At 47.2% G+C, this 18,050-nt stretch overlaps 1 protein-coding gene across 1 annotated transcript in view; it reads right to left on the reverse strand.

Moving 5' to 3' along the window:
* Positions 1-16,837, reverse strand: part of LOC138351959 (uncharacterized) — a 27,753-nt gene extending 10,916 nt beyond the window's left edge. Inside the window, exon 1 of the mRNA XM_069304129.1 lies at positions 16,819-16,837. Within this exon, the coding sequence (XP_069160230.1) occupies positions 16,819-16,837 (19 nt within the window). The remainder of the gene's footprint in view (positions 1-16,818) is intronic.
* Between the last annotated feature and the right edge of the window lie 1,213 nt (positions 16,838-18,050).

An 18,050-nucleotide genomic window follows, 5' to 3' on the forward strand; every position in this document is an offset into this window, starting at 1 on the left:
TTCCTCTTGCTGCTTCCATATTGGTTCGGGGTCTTGAAGTAGGTAGAATATAGTTGTGCATTAATTGGCTGTTGATTGCTAGTGTTGACTTTTTGATGTGTAGTCTCTGGTGATGAACTGGTTGTGAGAAGAGATTATGTTCCTTGATGGCGCCCTGTTGCTTATGCATTGTTAGTCGCCTAGAAAGAGACGTTGTTGTCTTGCCTATATACCGAGTTCTTTGGGGCTTACAGTTCCCAAGTGGGCATTTAAAGGCATAGACGACGTTGGTCTCCTTCAAAGCGTTCTGTTTGGTGTCTGGCGAGTTTTTCATGAGTAGATTGACGGTTTTTTTGGTTTATAATAAATTATCAATTGTATTTTCTGATTTTTGTCTGTAGGGATGATGTTCCTATCAACATTATCTTTCAGGACCCTTTCCTCAGTTTTATGAGCCGTCGATAAGAAATTTCTGTAAAATAGTTTAATTGGGGTACAAGTGTTGTGTTGGTTGACTCTTCAGAAGTTGCATGGCGTTTTACCTTTCTTTTTAGAGAAACCTTCTAGAGAAACGGCTTCTCTAACGGTTTCGTTGAAGACATCATAAAAAGAAAGGTAAAACGCCATGCAACCTCTGAAGAGTCAACCAACACAACACTTGTACCCCAATTAGACTATTTTACAGAAATTTCTTATCGACGGCTCATAAAACGGAGGAAAGGGTCCTTTCCCCTTCGGATTCGGGATTCGTGTTAGAATTATTAATAAAGGGATTCGTGCTAGAATTATTAATCTTACCTTTTCGGTCATAGCGGCTAGTGTGAAGGACCGGTCCATGCGGCTAGTATGAAGGACCGGTCCAGGCAGCTACCACTAAAGGACCGGTCCAGGCAGCTACCACTAAAGGACCGGTCCAGGCAGCTACCACTAAAGGACCGGTCCAGGCAGCTACCACTAAAGGACCGGTCCAGGCAGCTACCACTAAAGGACCGGTCCAGGCAGCTACCACTAAAGGACCGGTCCAGGCAGCTACCACTAAAGGACCGGTCCAGGCGGCTAGTGTGAAGAGCCGGTAAGTAACCAGGAAGAATGGTCCTCGCGGGAAACGTCAGACTAATCAAGTACATATTAAAATGAAGGGGGCGAGGGTACTGGTGGCACGTCGCGCGGCGGACGGCCGTAATGAGTGGCACTCAGTCTCTCAACTCAACAAATTAAGGCATAAAGTGCAGTCTCGTGTACAGCACCGCGGTACTCGTGGACAGGAGCCTCTCTTCCCGCAATGTTTCCTCTGGCGTGTTTGCTGCCGGACCGTCCACCACACCATAGTCCCGTTAATAAGCTTCAGGACTAACCAGTCCCTATAGTCACTCGCTGGTTGTTGGAGTAGTGTACTCCGGGGGAGGAGGGGGGGGGGGGCTAGCTAGGCAGTGCCCCACAGTGGCTCTCTGTGGCGGGAAACAAATCTCATGAAACAAAACGAAGTTGGAAAAAGTTTGAAGTTATGCCACCAGGCCGGCCCCCTGAGCCTAGAGACGTGAACTACGACGTCAGGAGGAAAAAGTGCGAGTATGAGAAGAAACCCAACATAATACAAAACATATTAAGAGGAATCGACACGGTGGCGCAGTGGTTACACAATCGGCCCGCGATTCGAAAGCAATTTGGCCTAGGTTCGTATCCTGGCCGAGGAGGATCGACTAGGCGCCAATCCTTAACTGTAAACCTCTGTTCACCCAGCAGTGATTGGGTACCTGGTTGTTAAACGATTGGGGGATCGTATTCCAGAGAAATTAGTGGGTAAGTCTTACCATGAGCTATGGGATGAGAAAGCTCTTAGCCTGCTTACAGGAGTCAGCAGTCACCTGTGCCTGTACCCACCTGTGTGTGTATAAGAAAAAATAGACAGGAGCGGACTTGATGACACTGAAAATACACACTTTTAAGCTAAGTATCTAAATGAAAAATACTAATTATTTGATAACTCCGGAGTTGTCATTAATTTAAGATTCAGCTACTCAGAACAAAAAATTTCAAGTAGCACGGGCTATGGTGAGCCCGTAGTGAACTGACCAGGCACAGGAGCGAGGCTGTAACATTTTGAAACACTCCGATATTTTAGGCCCGTGAAGTACTAATGTACTGGAGGTGCCTGAGCTACTGCCTTGCTCCTGTGCCGCCCCACCACCTCACCCAAGTTCAACCTAAGCACAACCCAGGTAAGAAGCAGTAACCCCTAGCGCTCCCCGCACCGCTAAGGTGCCAGGTAAGTCCACTACGGGCTCACCATAGCCCGTGCTACTAGGAAATTGTTCCGAGTAGCTGAATCTATAACAACAACAACCCCTAGCGCAGCTGCATCTTGTCTGCCCGTGCCCTGACCACATTACCTACTATAATTATGTAACCAATCACGCAGTAACCTCCCCTCCCCCCCCTTCCCACGGGGTTCGTCTTTCTCTCCCATTCCCTCCCTTCACCTCAGCGACCGACACAGACATCAACCCTTCCCATTGATTCCACTATATATACAGTGACACTGCCGTAATTGGGTCACCCGCAAACTTCTCTCTACAACTTTAATAAAACCCGATCACTTTCACCTCGCGCCAATAAACAGAGGGGAATGTTTACGTCCGCGGGCGAGGCGTATTTACGAAGGATGCGAAAGTTAGATGTAAACAAATAAAAAGGTATTTACTAGGATGGGTCTTAATCAAATCGGTTTCAAATGCGGCGTCGAAATCGTGGGAGACGTAATTCAAGCGGCATAAACTCAACTCAAGGAACTTTATTCAACTTTCACAGCTGGAGTTAGAGAAACTTTATTCAAATATCACAGCTTAACTCGTCTGGCCTTTATTGGCTCGTCAATCGCCATACCACACTGCATATCATTAGCGGCGAGGCTTCCGGGCGTGGCGCGGCGAGGCTTCCGGGCGTGGCGCGGCGAGGCTTCCGGGCGTGGCGCGGCGAGGCTTCCGGGTGTGGCGCGGCGAGGCTTCCGGGTGTAGTACACTTAGCCTAGAACCCAGATCTTTCATAAAGCTCTTACCACGTTGATCCCAGGAACCAAGAGTCCAGTTCTGATCAGGAACCAAGAGTCCAGTTCTCTTGACTGAAAGGTCTTGACAGTTTCTGTGTGACAGCGCCACCTACATCGCCAACATTATCCATAATACTCAAGACTATGCAGCTGCATCTGTGCCTGATATTCTTCAACACGTCGCATCACAGGCGGCCGGCTATGTCATAGTCAGATGACAATTCCGGTTTTCGACGAGGGCGGGATTTTATCTGCCATATCAATAGCTGTTACGTCGGAAAACGTATCCAATTTGAGGGATGATAAAGCTGTTATTAACCTTCGTATCTTCCTTGAGAAGGATCGCGTCGGGTTCGGTTCTTACACATTCCAGGTTAATGAGCTAGCAACTCTCTCTTCCAGGACGGTGAAATGGCTCTTCCAGACTTTAAATACGCTGTAAAGTTATTTTTTCTTCTATATTTTAAACATCTCGGATAAAGTATGGCTGTTGGAGGACTGCCTCCAGCGTTAAGAATGATTGCCCTGACAAATATTCATATAAATTCATATATATTTTCAGAAAATTTTATTTAAAAATCTAAAACTAATTAATAGATAACACAGACTGTAAACATTCCGAATAAAGACATCAATAAGAGCTATGGTGCGAGTTGTGCAAAAGCTTCTTTTCTTTCTTAAAACACTCATCGTGTATACTTGAAAATTCTAGTGTCATGTGGTCGTGTGCAAAGGATGATACAGCACTGTAGTTTGTGTCCTTGTCTATGTCCGATATGAGAATGAAGAAAAGTACTGGAGCCAGCACAGTACCCTGGGGGATTGAGCTCTTCATAATGGATGATCTGGATATTGGTTGGTTGGTTTATTACTCTGGGTTCCGTTCGTTAAAAAATAAAATATCAATCTTCCTACTTTCTCAGTAATTCCTTTTGTGCGTGTTGTGTGTGCAATAACACTATGGTCACATTTGTCAAAATTTTGCTTGTCTTCCACGGTTATCTTGAGGTTATCTTGAGATGATTTCGGGGCTTTTTTTTTAGTGTCCCCGCGGCCCGGTCCTCGACCAGGCCTCCACCCCCAGGAAGCAGCCCGTGACAGCTGACTAACACCCAGGTACTTATTACCTATTTTACTGCTAGGTAACAGGTGCATAGGGTGAAAGAAACTCTGCCCAATGTTTCTCGCCGGCGCCTGGGATCGAACCCGGGACCACAGGATCACAAGTCCAGCGTGCTGTCCGCTCGGCCGACCGGTTCCCGCTAAGGACGGCGGTAGCTAAGGCCATGTCATAGTGGTCTTGCAATTGAAAGTAGCAGGAGCGCCCTGTTTTGAACCCTTGTTGCACAGGGCTATGTAGACGGTGTTTTGTGATTATTTTTTTAGCATTCAAAAAAAGATTTCGCTGATGACCAGACCACACACTAGAAAGTGAAGGGACGACGTCGTTTCGGTCCGTCCTGGACCATTCTCAAGTCGATAGTCCAGGACGGACCGAAACGTCGTCGTCCCTTCACCTTCTAGTGTGTGGTCTGGTCAACATACTTTAGCCACGTTATTGTGACTCATCGCCTGCAATACAATTAAGGGTAATACATCAAGTTGCCTCTTGAACACAGTTAAGGGGTCGTTATTAGTTTCCCTTATATTTAAAGGGAAGTAATGGAAAGTCGTGGACCTTCAATATTTATGTCATTTGCTGCACTTCTTCCACCCTTGCTTTATAATGCCTCTTAGTCTGCTATAGAATAATTTTGACTGTGTGCAGCTGTGGAACCAAACCTTGAGTCAGGTGTATTAAGGACTGTTCACTCATGCAGTCACAATCATGATCACACTGACGGAACTCAAAATGACGCAACGATATATCAATAAGATGCCACACACATGACAAACACCTACTTACCCACCACACACACCAACACAACCATATATACACTACACACACGATATAAAACACGATACGAGACAGAAGAAGAAAAGAAGCCATACGATAGCTACGTACAAAATATTAACAGAAATAAACAAAATTGACAAAGAGGAGTACTTTAAACTGGTTCAAGTCACATTCAAGAAAAAGTGGTCATAGATTCAAGCTAAGGAAACAAATGTGCTGAAAAAATATCAGAAAGATATTTTTTACAAGTGGCAGACGGTTGCCACAAGTGAGGAGGAGGAGGATGTTAAGACCATCAGTTACTTCGAAGCCTCAAAAAACAAAGAGTGCTGGGAAGACGGGACACCACGAGCGTAGCTCTCGTCATGTAACTACACTTAGGTAATCACACACACACACACACACACGGCTCCATGATGCCGCGCCATCATGGAGCCCCCACCTGAAGAAACACATAAAGAAACTGGAGAAGGTTCAGAGGTTTGCGACGAGGCTTGTCCCAGAGTTACGAGGGATGGGATATGAAGAGCGGCTGAAGGAACTTAACCTTACGACACTAGAGAAAAGAAGGGAGAGAGGAGATATGATAGGGACACATAAAATACTCAGGTGAATTGACAAAGTGGAAATAGATGAAATGTTCACACGTAATAATAACAGAACGAGGGGACATGGGTGGAAACTGGAAACTCAGATGAGTCACAGAGATGTTAGGAAGTTTTCTTTTAGCGTGAGAGTAGAGGAAAAATGGAATGCACTTGGGGAACAGGTTGTGGAAGCAAATACTATTCATACTTTTAAAACTAGGTATGATAGGGAAATGGGACAGGAGTCATTGCTGTAAACAACCGATAGCTGGAAAGGCGGGATCCAAGAGTCAATGCTCGATCCTGCAAGCACAAATAGGTGAGTACAAATAGGTGAGTACACACACAGCACCGGGCTGCGAAACTACGGATTTTTGATGTGATGGAAATAATTAGCCGCCGTCACCAGAGTTATTAGAGCTGCGACAGTTGTAATTAAACCTTTGATGGGAACATCACACCAAAACATGTTATGTCACTAACGAAATGTTTGGCGGTGGTGCGGGTGGCCGGGTAGCTGGTCAGTGATGGGGTGGTGCTGGTGGCTGGTCAGTGACGGGGTGGCCGGGTGGCTGGTCACTGATGGGGTGGTGCTGGTGGCTGGTCAGTGATGGGGTGGCCGGGTGGCTGGTTAGTGATGGGGTGGCCGGGTGGCTGGTCAGTGATGGGGTGGTGCGGGTGGCTGGTCACTGATGGGGTGGTGCTGGTGGCTGGTCAGTGATGGGGTGGCCGGGTGGCTGGTTAGTGATGGGGTGGCCGGGTGGCTGGTCAGTGATGGGGTGGTGCGGGTGGCTGGTCAGTGACGGGGTGGTGCGGGTGGCTGGTCACTGATGGGGTGGTGCTGGTGGCTGGTCAGTGATGGGGTGGCCGGGTGGCTGGTTAGTGATGGGGTGGCCGGGTGGCTGGTCAGTGATGGGGTGGTGCGGGTGGCTGGTCAGTGACGGGGTGGTGCGGGTGGCTGGTCAGTGATGGGGTGGCTGGGTGGATGGTCAGTGATGGAGTGGCTGGGTGGCTGGTCAGTGATGGGGTGGCCGGGTGGCTGGTCAGTGATGGGGTGGCCGGGTGGCTGGTCAGTGATGGGGTGGCTGGTCAGTGATGGGGTGGCTGGGTGGCTGGTCAGTGACGGGGTGGCTGGGTGGCTGGTCAGTGATGGGGTGGCCGGGTGGCTGGTCAATGATGGGGTGGCTGGGTGGCTGGTCAGTGATGGGGTGGCCGGGTGGCTGGTCAGTGATGGGGTGGCTGGGTGGCTGGTCAGTGATGGGGTGGCCGGGTGGTTGGTCAGTGACGGGGTGGCTGGGTGGCTGCTCAGTGATGGGGTGGCCGGGTGGCTGGTCAGTGACGGGGTGGCCGGGTGGCTGGTCAGTGACGGGGTGGCCGGGTGGCTGGTCAGTGACGGGGTGGCCGGGTGGCTGGTCAGTGACGGGGTGGCCGGGTGGCTGGTCAGTGACGGGGTGGCCGGGTGGCTGGTCAGTGATGGGGTGGCTGGGTGGCTGGTCAGTGATGGGGTGGCTGGGTGGCTGGTCAGTGATGGGGTGGCCGGGTGGCTGGTCAGTGACGGGGTGGCTGGGTGGCTGGTCAGTGATGGGGTGGCCGGGTGGCTGGTCAGTGACGGGGTGGCTGGGTGGCTGGTCAGTGATGGGGTGGCTGATCAGTGATGGGGTGGCTGGGTGGCTGATCAGTCTCATTAACAATCTCCTTATATTTACATTATTAAATAATTTAGTCATTAATATTACAGTTGATTTCCATTAACCATGCTAGTTAAAATAGTCACATTTGACAAACGAGCATCGCCAAGACGACCAAAATAGGTGCCCAATGTCAGTATACATTAAGCAAGCGGTCCTAAGTAAGTGATTTATTCAATGTGTACACTTGCGGGTGATAAGTGGCGTGGGGAGTGAGTGACAGGTGGATGTACACAGTACTCTATGTACTCCAGCACAGTACCCTATCTCACCCGCTAATTTATTCACACATCACGCGGGCTGCTATAAAGTTAATTACTTCACGGTGCTACAAGTGCAAGAATCACGGGCAAGTAAAACAGCCAACAAGAGGACATTCTAAAAGGTAAATTCAATAAGCAGATTTAAACGAGAAACAGGAGGAATGAAAGTTATTTTATTAACAGGCGTGAAAGAAAAGGTGTGGATATAGACCTTTTGTCCCACACACACACACACACACACACACACACACACACACACACCGCTCTAAAAAAATTATCAACACACACAACGTTCTAAAAAGTTATCAATATCAGCTAACAAAACCTGTAGGAGAGTGAAGGCAGCATAGGAGACGCAGGGGATGGGGAGGCTGGGAGCGCGTGGGATGGTTCCTATGGCAACCAGCGGATGTTTGTCAAAGACCGTCACTCTCTCCCGGTAAAAGAGGCCACACCAAATCTGTGTTTGTTGAAGGTTCGATTTCTGGCCAGACTTCCTCCCAAGAGTTGGTGGCAAGACTCATTTTTTACTTAACTTCAAACCAATCCAGTTTAGGTAGGCTCAAGTCTGTTACTTACGTCCTCCTATCACCCTGAACCTGTATCCATTAACCCTCCACCAGCCTCCCTTTACCCTTAACCAATTCCTTTCACCCCTAACCTATTTCATTTCACCCTTAACCTGCCTTCCTTCACCTTTAACCTGTCTCTCTTCGCTATTCCAACCCTTCGCATATTCCAATGTTACCTAGCAGTAAAATAGGTACCTGGGTGTTAGTCAGCTGTCACGGACTGCTTCCTGGGGGTGGAGGCCTGGTCGAGGACCGGGCCGCGGGGACACTAAAAAGCCCCGAAATCATCTCAAGATAACCCCTATCTCCCCCGAGCCTAAGCTGGACAATGTTGAATAATACCAGAGAAGCTTTTAAGAAGACTTGGCTGCATCCTGTTATTCGTTTTATGGTGGCTGAGCTGAGGCTGACGGACGATAAAATTATCCAATAATGCAGACAAAATATTTCCCCTTCTGGGCGAGCTGAGGGACCACGCTGGCTGGCACCAGACTCCTCCTCTTCCTTTGTGCTCCACGCTGCCTTCCTTTCATGCTCCATACTTCATCGATTTCATGCCCCATACTTCCTTCATTTTATGCCCCATACTTCCTTCATTTTATGCCCCATACTTCCTTCATTTTATGCCCCATACTTCCTTCATTTTATGCCCCATACCTCCTTCATTTTATGCCTCGTATATCCTTCATTTAATGCACCGGGTTTCCCTCATTTAATGCCCCGAGTTTTCCCTCATTTAATACCCTGACTTTCCTCTCATTTAATGCCCCAGAGCTTCCCTCACTTAATGCCCCGAGTTTACTTCATTTAATGCCCCGAGTTTCCTTCATTTAATGCCCCGAGTTTCCCTCATTTAATGCCCCGAGTTTACTTCATTTAATGCCCCGAGTTTCCCTCATTTAATGCCCCGAGTTTCCCTCATTTAATGCCTCGAGTTTCCCTCATTTAATGCCCCGAGTTTCCCTCATTTAATGCCCCGAGTTTACTTCATTTAATGCCCCGAGTTTCCCCTCATTTCATGGCCCGTAATCTCTGTTTCATGCCTTATACTTCATCCATTTCCGGATATCTTGTCATCCATACCTTAAAGTGACCCCTTTGGATGGACTAGCCGCAATGCCCCATTTAACCCTACCCTTACCTCCCCTTCCCTACCCATGAACCAATAGTGGGCATTACCTACACACTCAACACAGTGGCCTGGGTCACCCTAGAGACCCAGACCCCAATATATTCTGAAGACATCTATTCGCCTATTCACATCAATCTCCTGGCTGATTACCATTGTCTAAGCCATCCAATCCGAATCTCAAAACCCCTTGCAGCCTCTCGCAAACTGTCGTGTGCCAATCAACAGTCTCCTTGGAAGGGGGCTTCAGCCCGCGATCCACGTGACGGATGCTGATTCCCTGAGACGTCAATGGTGTGCCTTGGTTGGTTTAGCTTCCCAGGGGAACTTTCGATTGGTTAGGATTTGAGGCTATTTAATATACCAGTCTTCGCTAAAAATAATCATTCCACGATCCGGAAATAATTATTCTTACCGGCCATGGTGTTTAACTCACTGAACATTAACATCTGCACACGAGGAAGACATATATTTATAAATAAATACATCAGAGTGATCTTATCTTTACGCAAATTTGAGATATAGTATTGTTAATCCCCGCACTTCCTCCGTCTCATGTCACGTGCTTCCTCCATTTCGTGCACCATATTTCATTCATTTAATGCACCATATTTCAATCACTTCAACCCGCATACTTCATCACCAGATGGTACTTCATTTCATGGCGCTTATTTCCTCCATTTCCTAACTTCAGATATCTAGCTCACAGATCTGAAAATACAAGAACTGGCGACATTTCAGCCCGTCCTGGACCAGTCTCAACTTGAGTATCAACTCTACTTGATAATGGTTCACGACGGATCGAAACGTCAATTCTATTTATTTTCTGATTTCTAGAGCGGTCGTCTAATTTACAGCCTCGTGATTGTGATTCAGTGTCTGTATTCAACCCGTTCTCGCACTTTCGTATAGTCAATATTGACTTATTTAATACGTGCATATGTGACATACTAAACATACTAGTTTACCTTGAAAAGCTTCATAGAAAACACCGACCTTACCTAACCTTCTTAGTATGTTAAGATAAGCATCTTATTGCTTCGTAATTACAATTATTACTTAACCTATACCTATAATAGGTTAAGTAATAATTGTAATTATTACCTATAATAGGTTAAGTAATAATTGTAATTACGAAGCAATGAGATGCTTATCTTAACATACTAAGAAGGTTAGGTAAGGTCGGTGTTTTCTAAAAAGCTTTTCAAGGTACACTAGTATGTTTAGTATGTCACATAGGCACGTATTTAATAAGTCAATATTGACTATACGAAAGTGCGAGAACGGGTTGCTGTATTGCCTTCGTTTTATGAACCGGTCATAATCATGTCCGGGGCTTGCTTTATTCTATGCTCTATACTTCTTGTCATGTAGTGTTTAGCTCTACGTTACACACTGTGACGCCGCACTCTACGTTACACACTGTGACGCCGCACTCTACGTTACACACTGTGACGCCGCACTCTACGTTACACACTGTGACGCCGCACTCTACGTTACACACTGTGACGCCGCACTCTACGTTACACACTGTGACGCCGCACTCTACGTTACACACTGTGACGCCGCACTCTACGTTACACACTGTGACGCCGCACTTGTTATGCCACACACAGCCTTCACCTACGCGCCACGTACTCTCTTGGCTTTGTGGGTCAAACGTAAGATGGTAAAGAGGGGGAAACAAAAACAGGTGTCCAGACGCCGTGGTGAGAATGGTGGTCACTGGTGTCAATAATAATGGTGGTCACTGGTGTCAATAATAATGGTGGTCACTGGTGTCAATAATAATGGTGGTCACTGGTGTCAATAATAATGGCTGTCGCTGGTGTCAATAATAATGGCTGTCGCTGGTGTCAATAATAATGGCTGTCGCTGGTGTCAATAATAATGGCTGTCGCTGGTGTCAATAATAATGGTGGTCGCTGGTGTCAATAATAATGGTGGTCACTGGTGTCAATAATAATGGTGGTCACTGGTGTCAATAATAATGGTGGTCACTGGTGTCAATAATAATGGTGGTCACTGGTGTCAATAATAACGCTGGTCGCTGGTGTCAATAATAATGGTGGTCGCTGGTGTCAATTATAATGGTGGTCGCTGGTGTCAATAATAATGGTGGTCACTGGTGTCAATAATAATGGCTGTCGCTGGTGTCAATAATAATGGCTGTCGCTGGTGTCAATAATAATGGCTGTCGCTGGTGTCAATAATAATGGCTGTCGCTGGTGTCAATAATAATGGTGGTCGCTGGTGTCAATAATAATGGTGGTCACTGGTGTCAATAATAATGGTGGTCACTGGTGTCAATAATAATGGTGGTCACTGGTGTCAATAATAACGCTGGTCGCTGGTGTCAATAATAATGGTGGTCGCTGGTGTCAATTATAATGGTGGTCGCTGGTGTCAATAATAATGGTGGTCACTGGTGTCAATAATAATGGTGGTCGCTGGTGTCAATAATAACGCTGGTCACTGGTTGTCCAGGAGGACAGGGAAGGGGGTTATCCAGGAGGATGGGGAAGGGGTGGTAAAGGGAGGGAGCACTAGAGGCAAGAGAGAGAGAGCAGAGGGCAAGGCTCACCTGCGTCGCCATGGCTGCCTTGGCCTCCATGAACGCCACGAAACGGAAGTTTCCGCTACAGTTGACAAGCGGTCAACCCGTGAATGGTCGAAGCTAAAGCCAGAGCAGCCGTCAGCTCCTGGCTAAGATGAAGCTAAAGCCAGAGCAGCCGTCAGCTCCTGGCTAAGATGAAGCTAAAGCCAGAGCAGCCGTCAGCTCCTGGCTAAGATGAAGCTAAAGCCAGAGCAGCCGTCAGCTCCTGGCTAAGATGAAGCTAAAGCCAGAGCAGCCGTCAGCTCCTGGCTAAGATGAAGCTAAAGCCAGAGCAGCCGTCAGCTCCTGGCTAAGATGAAGCTAAACCCAGAGCAGCCGTCAGCTCCTGGCTAAGATGAAGCTAAAGCCAGAGCAGCCGTCAGCTCCTGGCTAAGATGAAGCTAAAGCCAGAGCAGCCGTCAGCTCCTGGCTAAGATGAAGCTAAAGCCAGAGCAGCCGTCAGCTCCTGGCTAAGATGAAGCTAAAGCCAGAGCAGCCGTCAGCTCCTGGCTAAGATGAAGCTCATAAGCACCTCAGTTACCTTAATTAAGGCCTCGAAACAACTAGAAGGACTCGTCCGGTGATAGAAAAAAAATCTAAAATCAAAATGTGATAATAGTGAGGCACCCTCTCTCTTAATGGCTACTCAGAGTGGTATGAAGATTACCTTTATGTTGTCTTACATTCATTCAATTTTCTTTGAAGTTAGCATCGAGTTGTGGCAATTAGCAGAGTGAAGCGCTGAGATGTTGCCATGACGACGGCTAAACACGCCCGTCTCCTGGCTGACCTCCCTCTCATGAGGCTGTGGGGGAGGGAGTGTGTTGGCGACCACATGATGGAGTGTAATATGTGCTACCAGGCGAGGGAGTGTTGGAGGGTGGTGACGGAGTGGTGTTGGAGGGTGGTGACGGAGTGGTGTTGGAGGGTGGTGACGGAATGGTGTTGGAGGGTGGTGACGGAATGGTGTTGGAGGGTGGTGACGGAGTGGTGTTGGAGGGTGGTGACGGAATGGTGTTGGAGGGTGGTGACGGAGTGGTGTTGGAGGGTGGTGACGGAGTGGTGTTGGAGGGTGGTGACGGAGTGGTGTTGGAGGGTGGTGACGGAGTGGTGTTGGAGGGGTGGAGACGGAGTGTTGGAGGGGTGGAGACGGAGTGTTGGAGGGTGGTGACGGAGTGTTGGAGGGGTGGAGACGGAGTGTTGGAGGGTGGTGACGGAGTGGTGTTGGAGGGGTGGTGACGGAGTGGTGTTGGAGGGGTGGTGACGGAGTGTTGGAGGGGTGGTGACGGAGTGTTGGAGGGGTGGAGACGGAGTGTTGGAGGGGTGGAGACGGAGTGTTGGAGGGGTGGAGACGGAGTGTTGGAGGGTGGTGACGGAGTGTTGGAGGGGTGGAGACGGAGTGTTGGAGGGTGGTGACGGAGTGTTGGAGGGGTGGAGACGGAGTGTTGGAGAGTGGTGACGGATGAGAGAGAGCACTGGTCAAAAAACCATCTTAGAGAAGGGTAACCTAACCTAACCTAACCTAACATAGTCGTGCTTAACCTAGCCTAGCGTAGCCCAACTTAGTTTAAGATAACCTAGCTTAGCGTAAGCCAACTTAGCTAAAGATAACCTAGCTTAGCGTAAGCCAACTTAGCTAACGATAACCCAGACTAGCGTAGCCCAACTTAGCTTAAGATAACCTAAACTAGCGTAAGCCAACTTAGGTTAAGATAACCTAGCCTAGCGAAAGCCAACTCAGCTTAAGATAACCTAGCCTAGCGTCACCCAACTCAGCTGAAGATAACCTAGCCGAGCCTAACCTAAACTTGCCTGGAACAGAAGGAAGAGCCCAACAGTGAGGACAAAACTGGTTACCTGTACACAGGCAACTCTCGCTACCAAAAACATATAGGCTTCTGCAAACAGTATTATTTGTTGTTGCTTCGCAGTAATCAAGAAGTTAGTTAGGCAGGAGAGGCAATACGAGCTGCCACAAACACCGAGCTACCAGTCACACACATGAGCAGTCGTTTAATATCTCGTCTATATTAACGTTTTATATCGAACTTGTTCTTGACCAGTTAAATGAGGTTACCTGAAAGGAATAAAAGGTATACCTGGTTGTATTTTATTGCTATGATGTCATTCACCGAATACATTAAATTTATCAACTTTATTCCCTCAAAAAACTCTCAAGGAAGAGTCAATTTTAGAGAGCCTCTGGTTAAGTAACAATTCTCAAAATATGTCAGCTGTAAGATAGAATGTCTGTCTGTCCCTGTCCTAAGTTGGAGGCCAGACGCTTGTGGTTAGCCTTACTCAACTTTGCAAGGAGAATGGTCTGGGGAATGGGATGGACATATACTTGTCGGGGTAGACCTAAGTTAAATGCTTTAGGAAATATTAGCAATAAACCCCCACGCGATTTTCATAGTCAAGTGTAAAATATTTGGCGATTTCCCCTAGACTTTTTAGTGATCATAATATATTTTCTGAGACTACATCACTGAATGCCCAGTTATTAGACCTTTCAGACCAGTTGGCATGAGGTACCTGGAGCTTTGCAATTACTTTATTCACTCTCGTATTCTTGAAGATATCCTCACAGTATACCCAAAATTTGCCAGTGCAGGCTATTAAACACATGGCTCTGTATGACTAACCATCCTGCGAGATGGGGACTTGTATTACCACTGCTACCTTATTCAATCTTGTGTTGTTGATATCCTCAAAATGCATCCGGAGTCTGCCAGTGCAGACCGCTTATCACATGCCTCTGTATGACTAACCATCCTGTGTGATGGGGATTTTTTAGCATCACCTAGTTAGTTTTTTTTTGACACACTGTACTCCACTTCATATAGTCTAGGGTAGCTGCACTAACGCAGATGTACCTAATATGTTAATAAAAAAAAAAAAAAATTCTGAGACCCATTCAGTTGTCTCGGTGCTTTTTAATGAATAATTTTGAGCGAAATAGAAGGGGAAAACGAGGGGAGAGACGAAGGGGAGATGAGGTGAAGAGTCGGGAAGATCTTCCAGACTTGGGTGCAGACGGGTTAGCGTCTCTCTCTCTCACACACACACACACACACACACACACACACACACACACACACACACACACACACACACACACACACACACACACACACAGCGTTCAGGAACCTGTGTATGGAATCATTCAGAATCTTGTATACCACACATGTAAGACCAATCCAGGAGTATGCGGCCCCAGCATGGAATCCGTACCTTGTCAAGCACAAGACGAAGCTGGAAAAAGTTCAGAGGTATGTCACTAGACTAGTCCCGGAGCTAAGAGGCATGAGCTACGAGAAGAGGCTGCGAGAGATGCACCTTACGACACTAGAAGACAGAAGAGTAAGGGAAGACATGATCCCTACCTACAAAATCCTCAGGGGTATTGACAGGGTAGACAAGGATAAACTATTCAACACTGGTGGTACGCGAACAAGGGGACACAGATGGAGACTGAGTACCCAAATGAGCCACAGGGACATTAGAAAGAACTTTTTCAGTGTCAAGAGTAGTTAACAGGTGGAATGCATTAGGCAGTTATGTGGAGGAGGCTGACTCCATACACAGTTTTAAATTTAGATATGATAGAGCCCAGTAGGCTCAGGAATCTGTACATCAGTTGACTGACGGTTGAGAGGCGGGACCAAAGAGCCAGAGCTCAAAATTCTGTGGCGCGGGTTCGATTCCCGCACCAGGCAGAAACAAATGGGCAAAGTTTTTTTTACCCTAAATGCCCCTGTTACCTAGCAGTAAATAGGTACCTGGGAGCTAGTCAGCTGTCACGGGCTGCTTCCTGGGGTGTGTGTGTGTGGTGAAAAAGAAAAAAAAAAGTAGTTAGTAAACAGTTGATTGATAGTTGAGAGGCGGGCCGAAAGAGCAAAGCTCAACCCCGGCAAACACAACTAGGTGAATACACACACACGACGACGATAAAAACAAACCCACCAAAAGTGTTTCTTGAGTTTCTGGAGGTTCCATTTGATATAAAAAATATATGTAATAGTAAGAGTGCAAGTGAAAGTACAGAAAACGGAGAGTTAGCCTCCTCGCCATTGGTAGTTCAAGGCGCCACGGGGCGCGGGGAGTAGAGCATGGGGCGTAGAGCATGGGGAGTGGGGCGTGGGGAGTGGGGTGTGGGGCTCTAGAGGGCGTGGGGAGTGGGGCGTGGGGCTAGCAGTAGCAACAGCACGACCCAAACTGTCCAAGGCTTTTACCAAGTCAGTATAAACCAGCATCAACACCTACACACACTAGCAACATTTTACCCTTTATACCACAGCTGGGATGAGCCAGCCCACCAGTCCTCCCGCGTCCTCCTCTCCTTACTTTCATTACCCGTTTCTTCTCAGATACACTCCAGTAGTTACGGCTGTAGTTGATGGTTGTTCCACTACTCTACACAGCACTTGAGGCAGATAATGGAGATGCCTTTTATCTTTGCAACGGCTGCCTATAACAACACTAATAGATAAACAGAAATAATAATTATTTATATTTAATGTCATTAATATGTTACTATTATTATTATTCTACCTTGAACTGTATTTTCATAATGTACTGAAATTATTTCGTCTTTGTTAATATTACTGTTATTATTAGTACTGTAAATATTAGTGTTAATATAATGTTATTATCGAGTAATTATGGACAGAGGTGAGGAGGAAGAGAGCAGCACCTCCGCCTCTCAGTCCTTCCTATTATGGTTTCACAACGTCAAAACACGGTCAATTTAAAGTATCGTCTCCTAACCTACCAGAGGACCCAAAACAGAAAACGGGACAGTACGTCACTTTCGCCTGCCGCTTCCATTTTTTTGGAAGTACGACAATTTTTTGTCCTTGTGTAATGCATACGAGCAACATGTTCATGGCAGGAGGACAGGTTGCGCCTCTACACACCCAGCGAGCAACATGTTCATGGCAGGAGGACAGGTTGCGCCTCTACACACCCAGGAGGTATCTCCTCTATATTAATGTTTTATGTCGAATTTGTTCTATAGTAGTTAACTGAGGTTACCTGTGTAAGGAAAAAAACACATACCTGGCTGAATTTCCTCCATGATTATCCTCCACCATCAACCCAACATATACATATATTTTATTTCCATGCACAAAGTAACATGTTTTCTCCTACAAAACCACTTGACAATCATGACCAATAACTGTATGATGAAACACACACATATGTTGCAGCGGCGTATAAGACGCACCTTATAAATCAGATGCGTGTTATAGGGCGGGAAGCACAGTGTTGCTGGAGCTTCCCACTCTCTCTCTCCACACAACATAAAGACTAACTTAGAAACAACTCGGCTAAAAGCATCTTACAAATGCCAGATAGATTATAAACCAGCCATTAATGACATCATAAGAAACGCCATATTTCATCTACAGTGCATAACAGAGCCAATAAATGTAGTGTTATCACACACAGAAATAACACTAACGTGATGCATCAAATGAACAAATCCACAAGGGCCGTGAAGCTCACAAGGGCCTTAATCGTAGCTCAGTCGATTAAGGCAGTGTCTGGGATGCTCCCGGACAATGGTTCGAATCCTCGTCACGGCCCTTGTGGCTTTGTACTGCTGTTATCTTGACTGAGTGAGACACATCACCCGCTGACGACTAACAAGATATCAGTGAAGCAAGCTTCGTGTTCACATCAGCCACTACTCAACACTCACAATATAGATATACACACCGAGAGCTACCTGCTAGATACCTGCTTGATGGGGTTCTGGGAGCTGATCCAAATAACCAAACCCACAAGGGCCGTGATGAGAGAGTTCGAAACTACGTCCGGGATGATCCCAGACGCGCCTTAGTCCCGGACGTAGGTTCGAACTCTCATCACGGTCCTTGTGGATTTGTTCATTTGCTGCATCACGCTATTGTGATTTCTGTGTGAATAGGTGTTCCAAAGCTTCTCGGTGTATACAGCCTAAGAGTTTACTTTAGTCCTCTTTTACTTTAGTCCGGGAGCCGGTCGGTCGAGCGGACAGCACGCTGGACTTGTGATCCTGTGGTCCCGGGGTCGATCCCGGGCGCCGGCGAGAAACAATGGGCAGAGTTTCTTTCACCCTATGCCCCTGTTACCTAGCAGTAAAATAGGTACCTGGGTGTTAGTCAGCTGTCACGGGCTGCTTCCTGGGGGTGGAGGCCTGGTCGAGGACCGGGCCGCGGGGACACTAAAGCCCCGAAATCATCTCAAGATAACCTCAAGATAACCTCAAGAAGATAGTCCTGGTGAATGTTCAGGACTAAACTATA

This window comes from Procambarus clarkii, chromosome 51, assembly GCF_040958095.1.
Source record: "Procambarus clarkii isolate CNS0578487 chromosome 51, FALCON_Pclarkii_2.0, whole genome shotgun sequence".
NCBI lineage: Eukaryota > Metazoa > Arthropoda > Malacostraca > Decapoda > Cambaridae > Procambarus > Procambarus clarkii.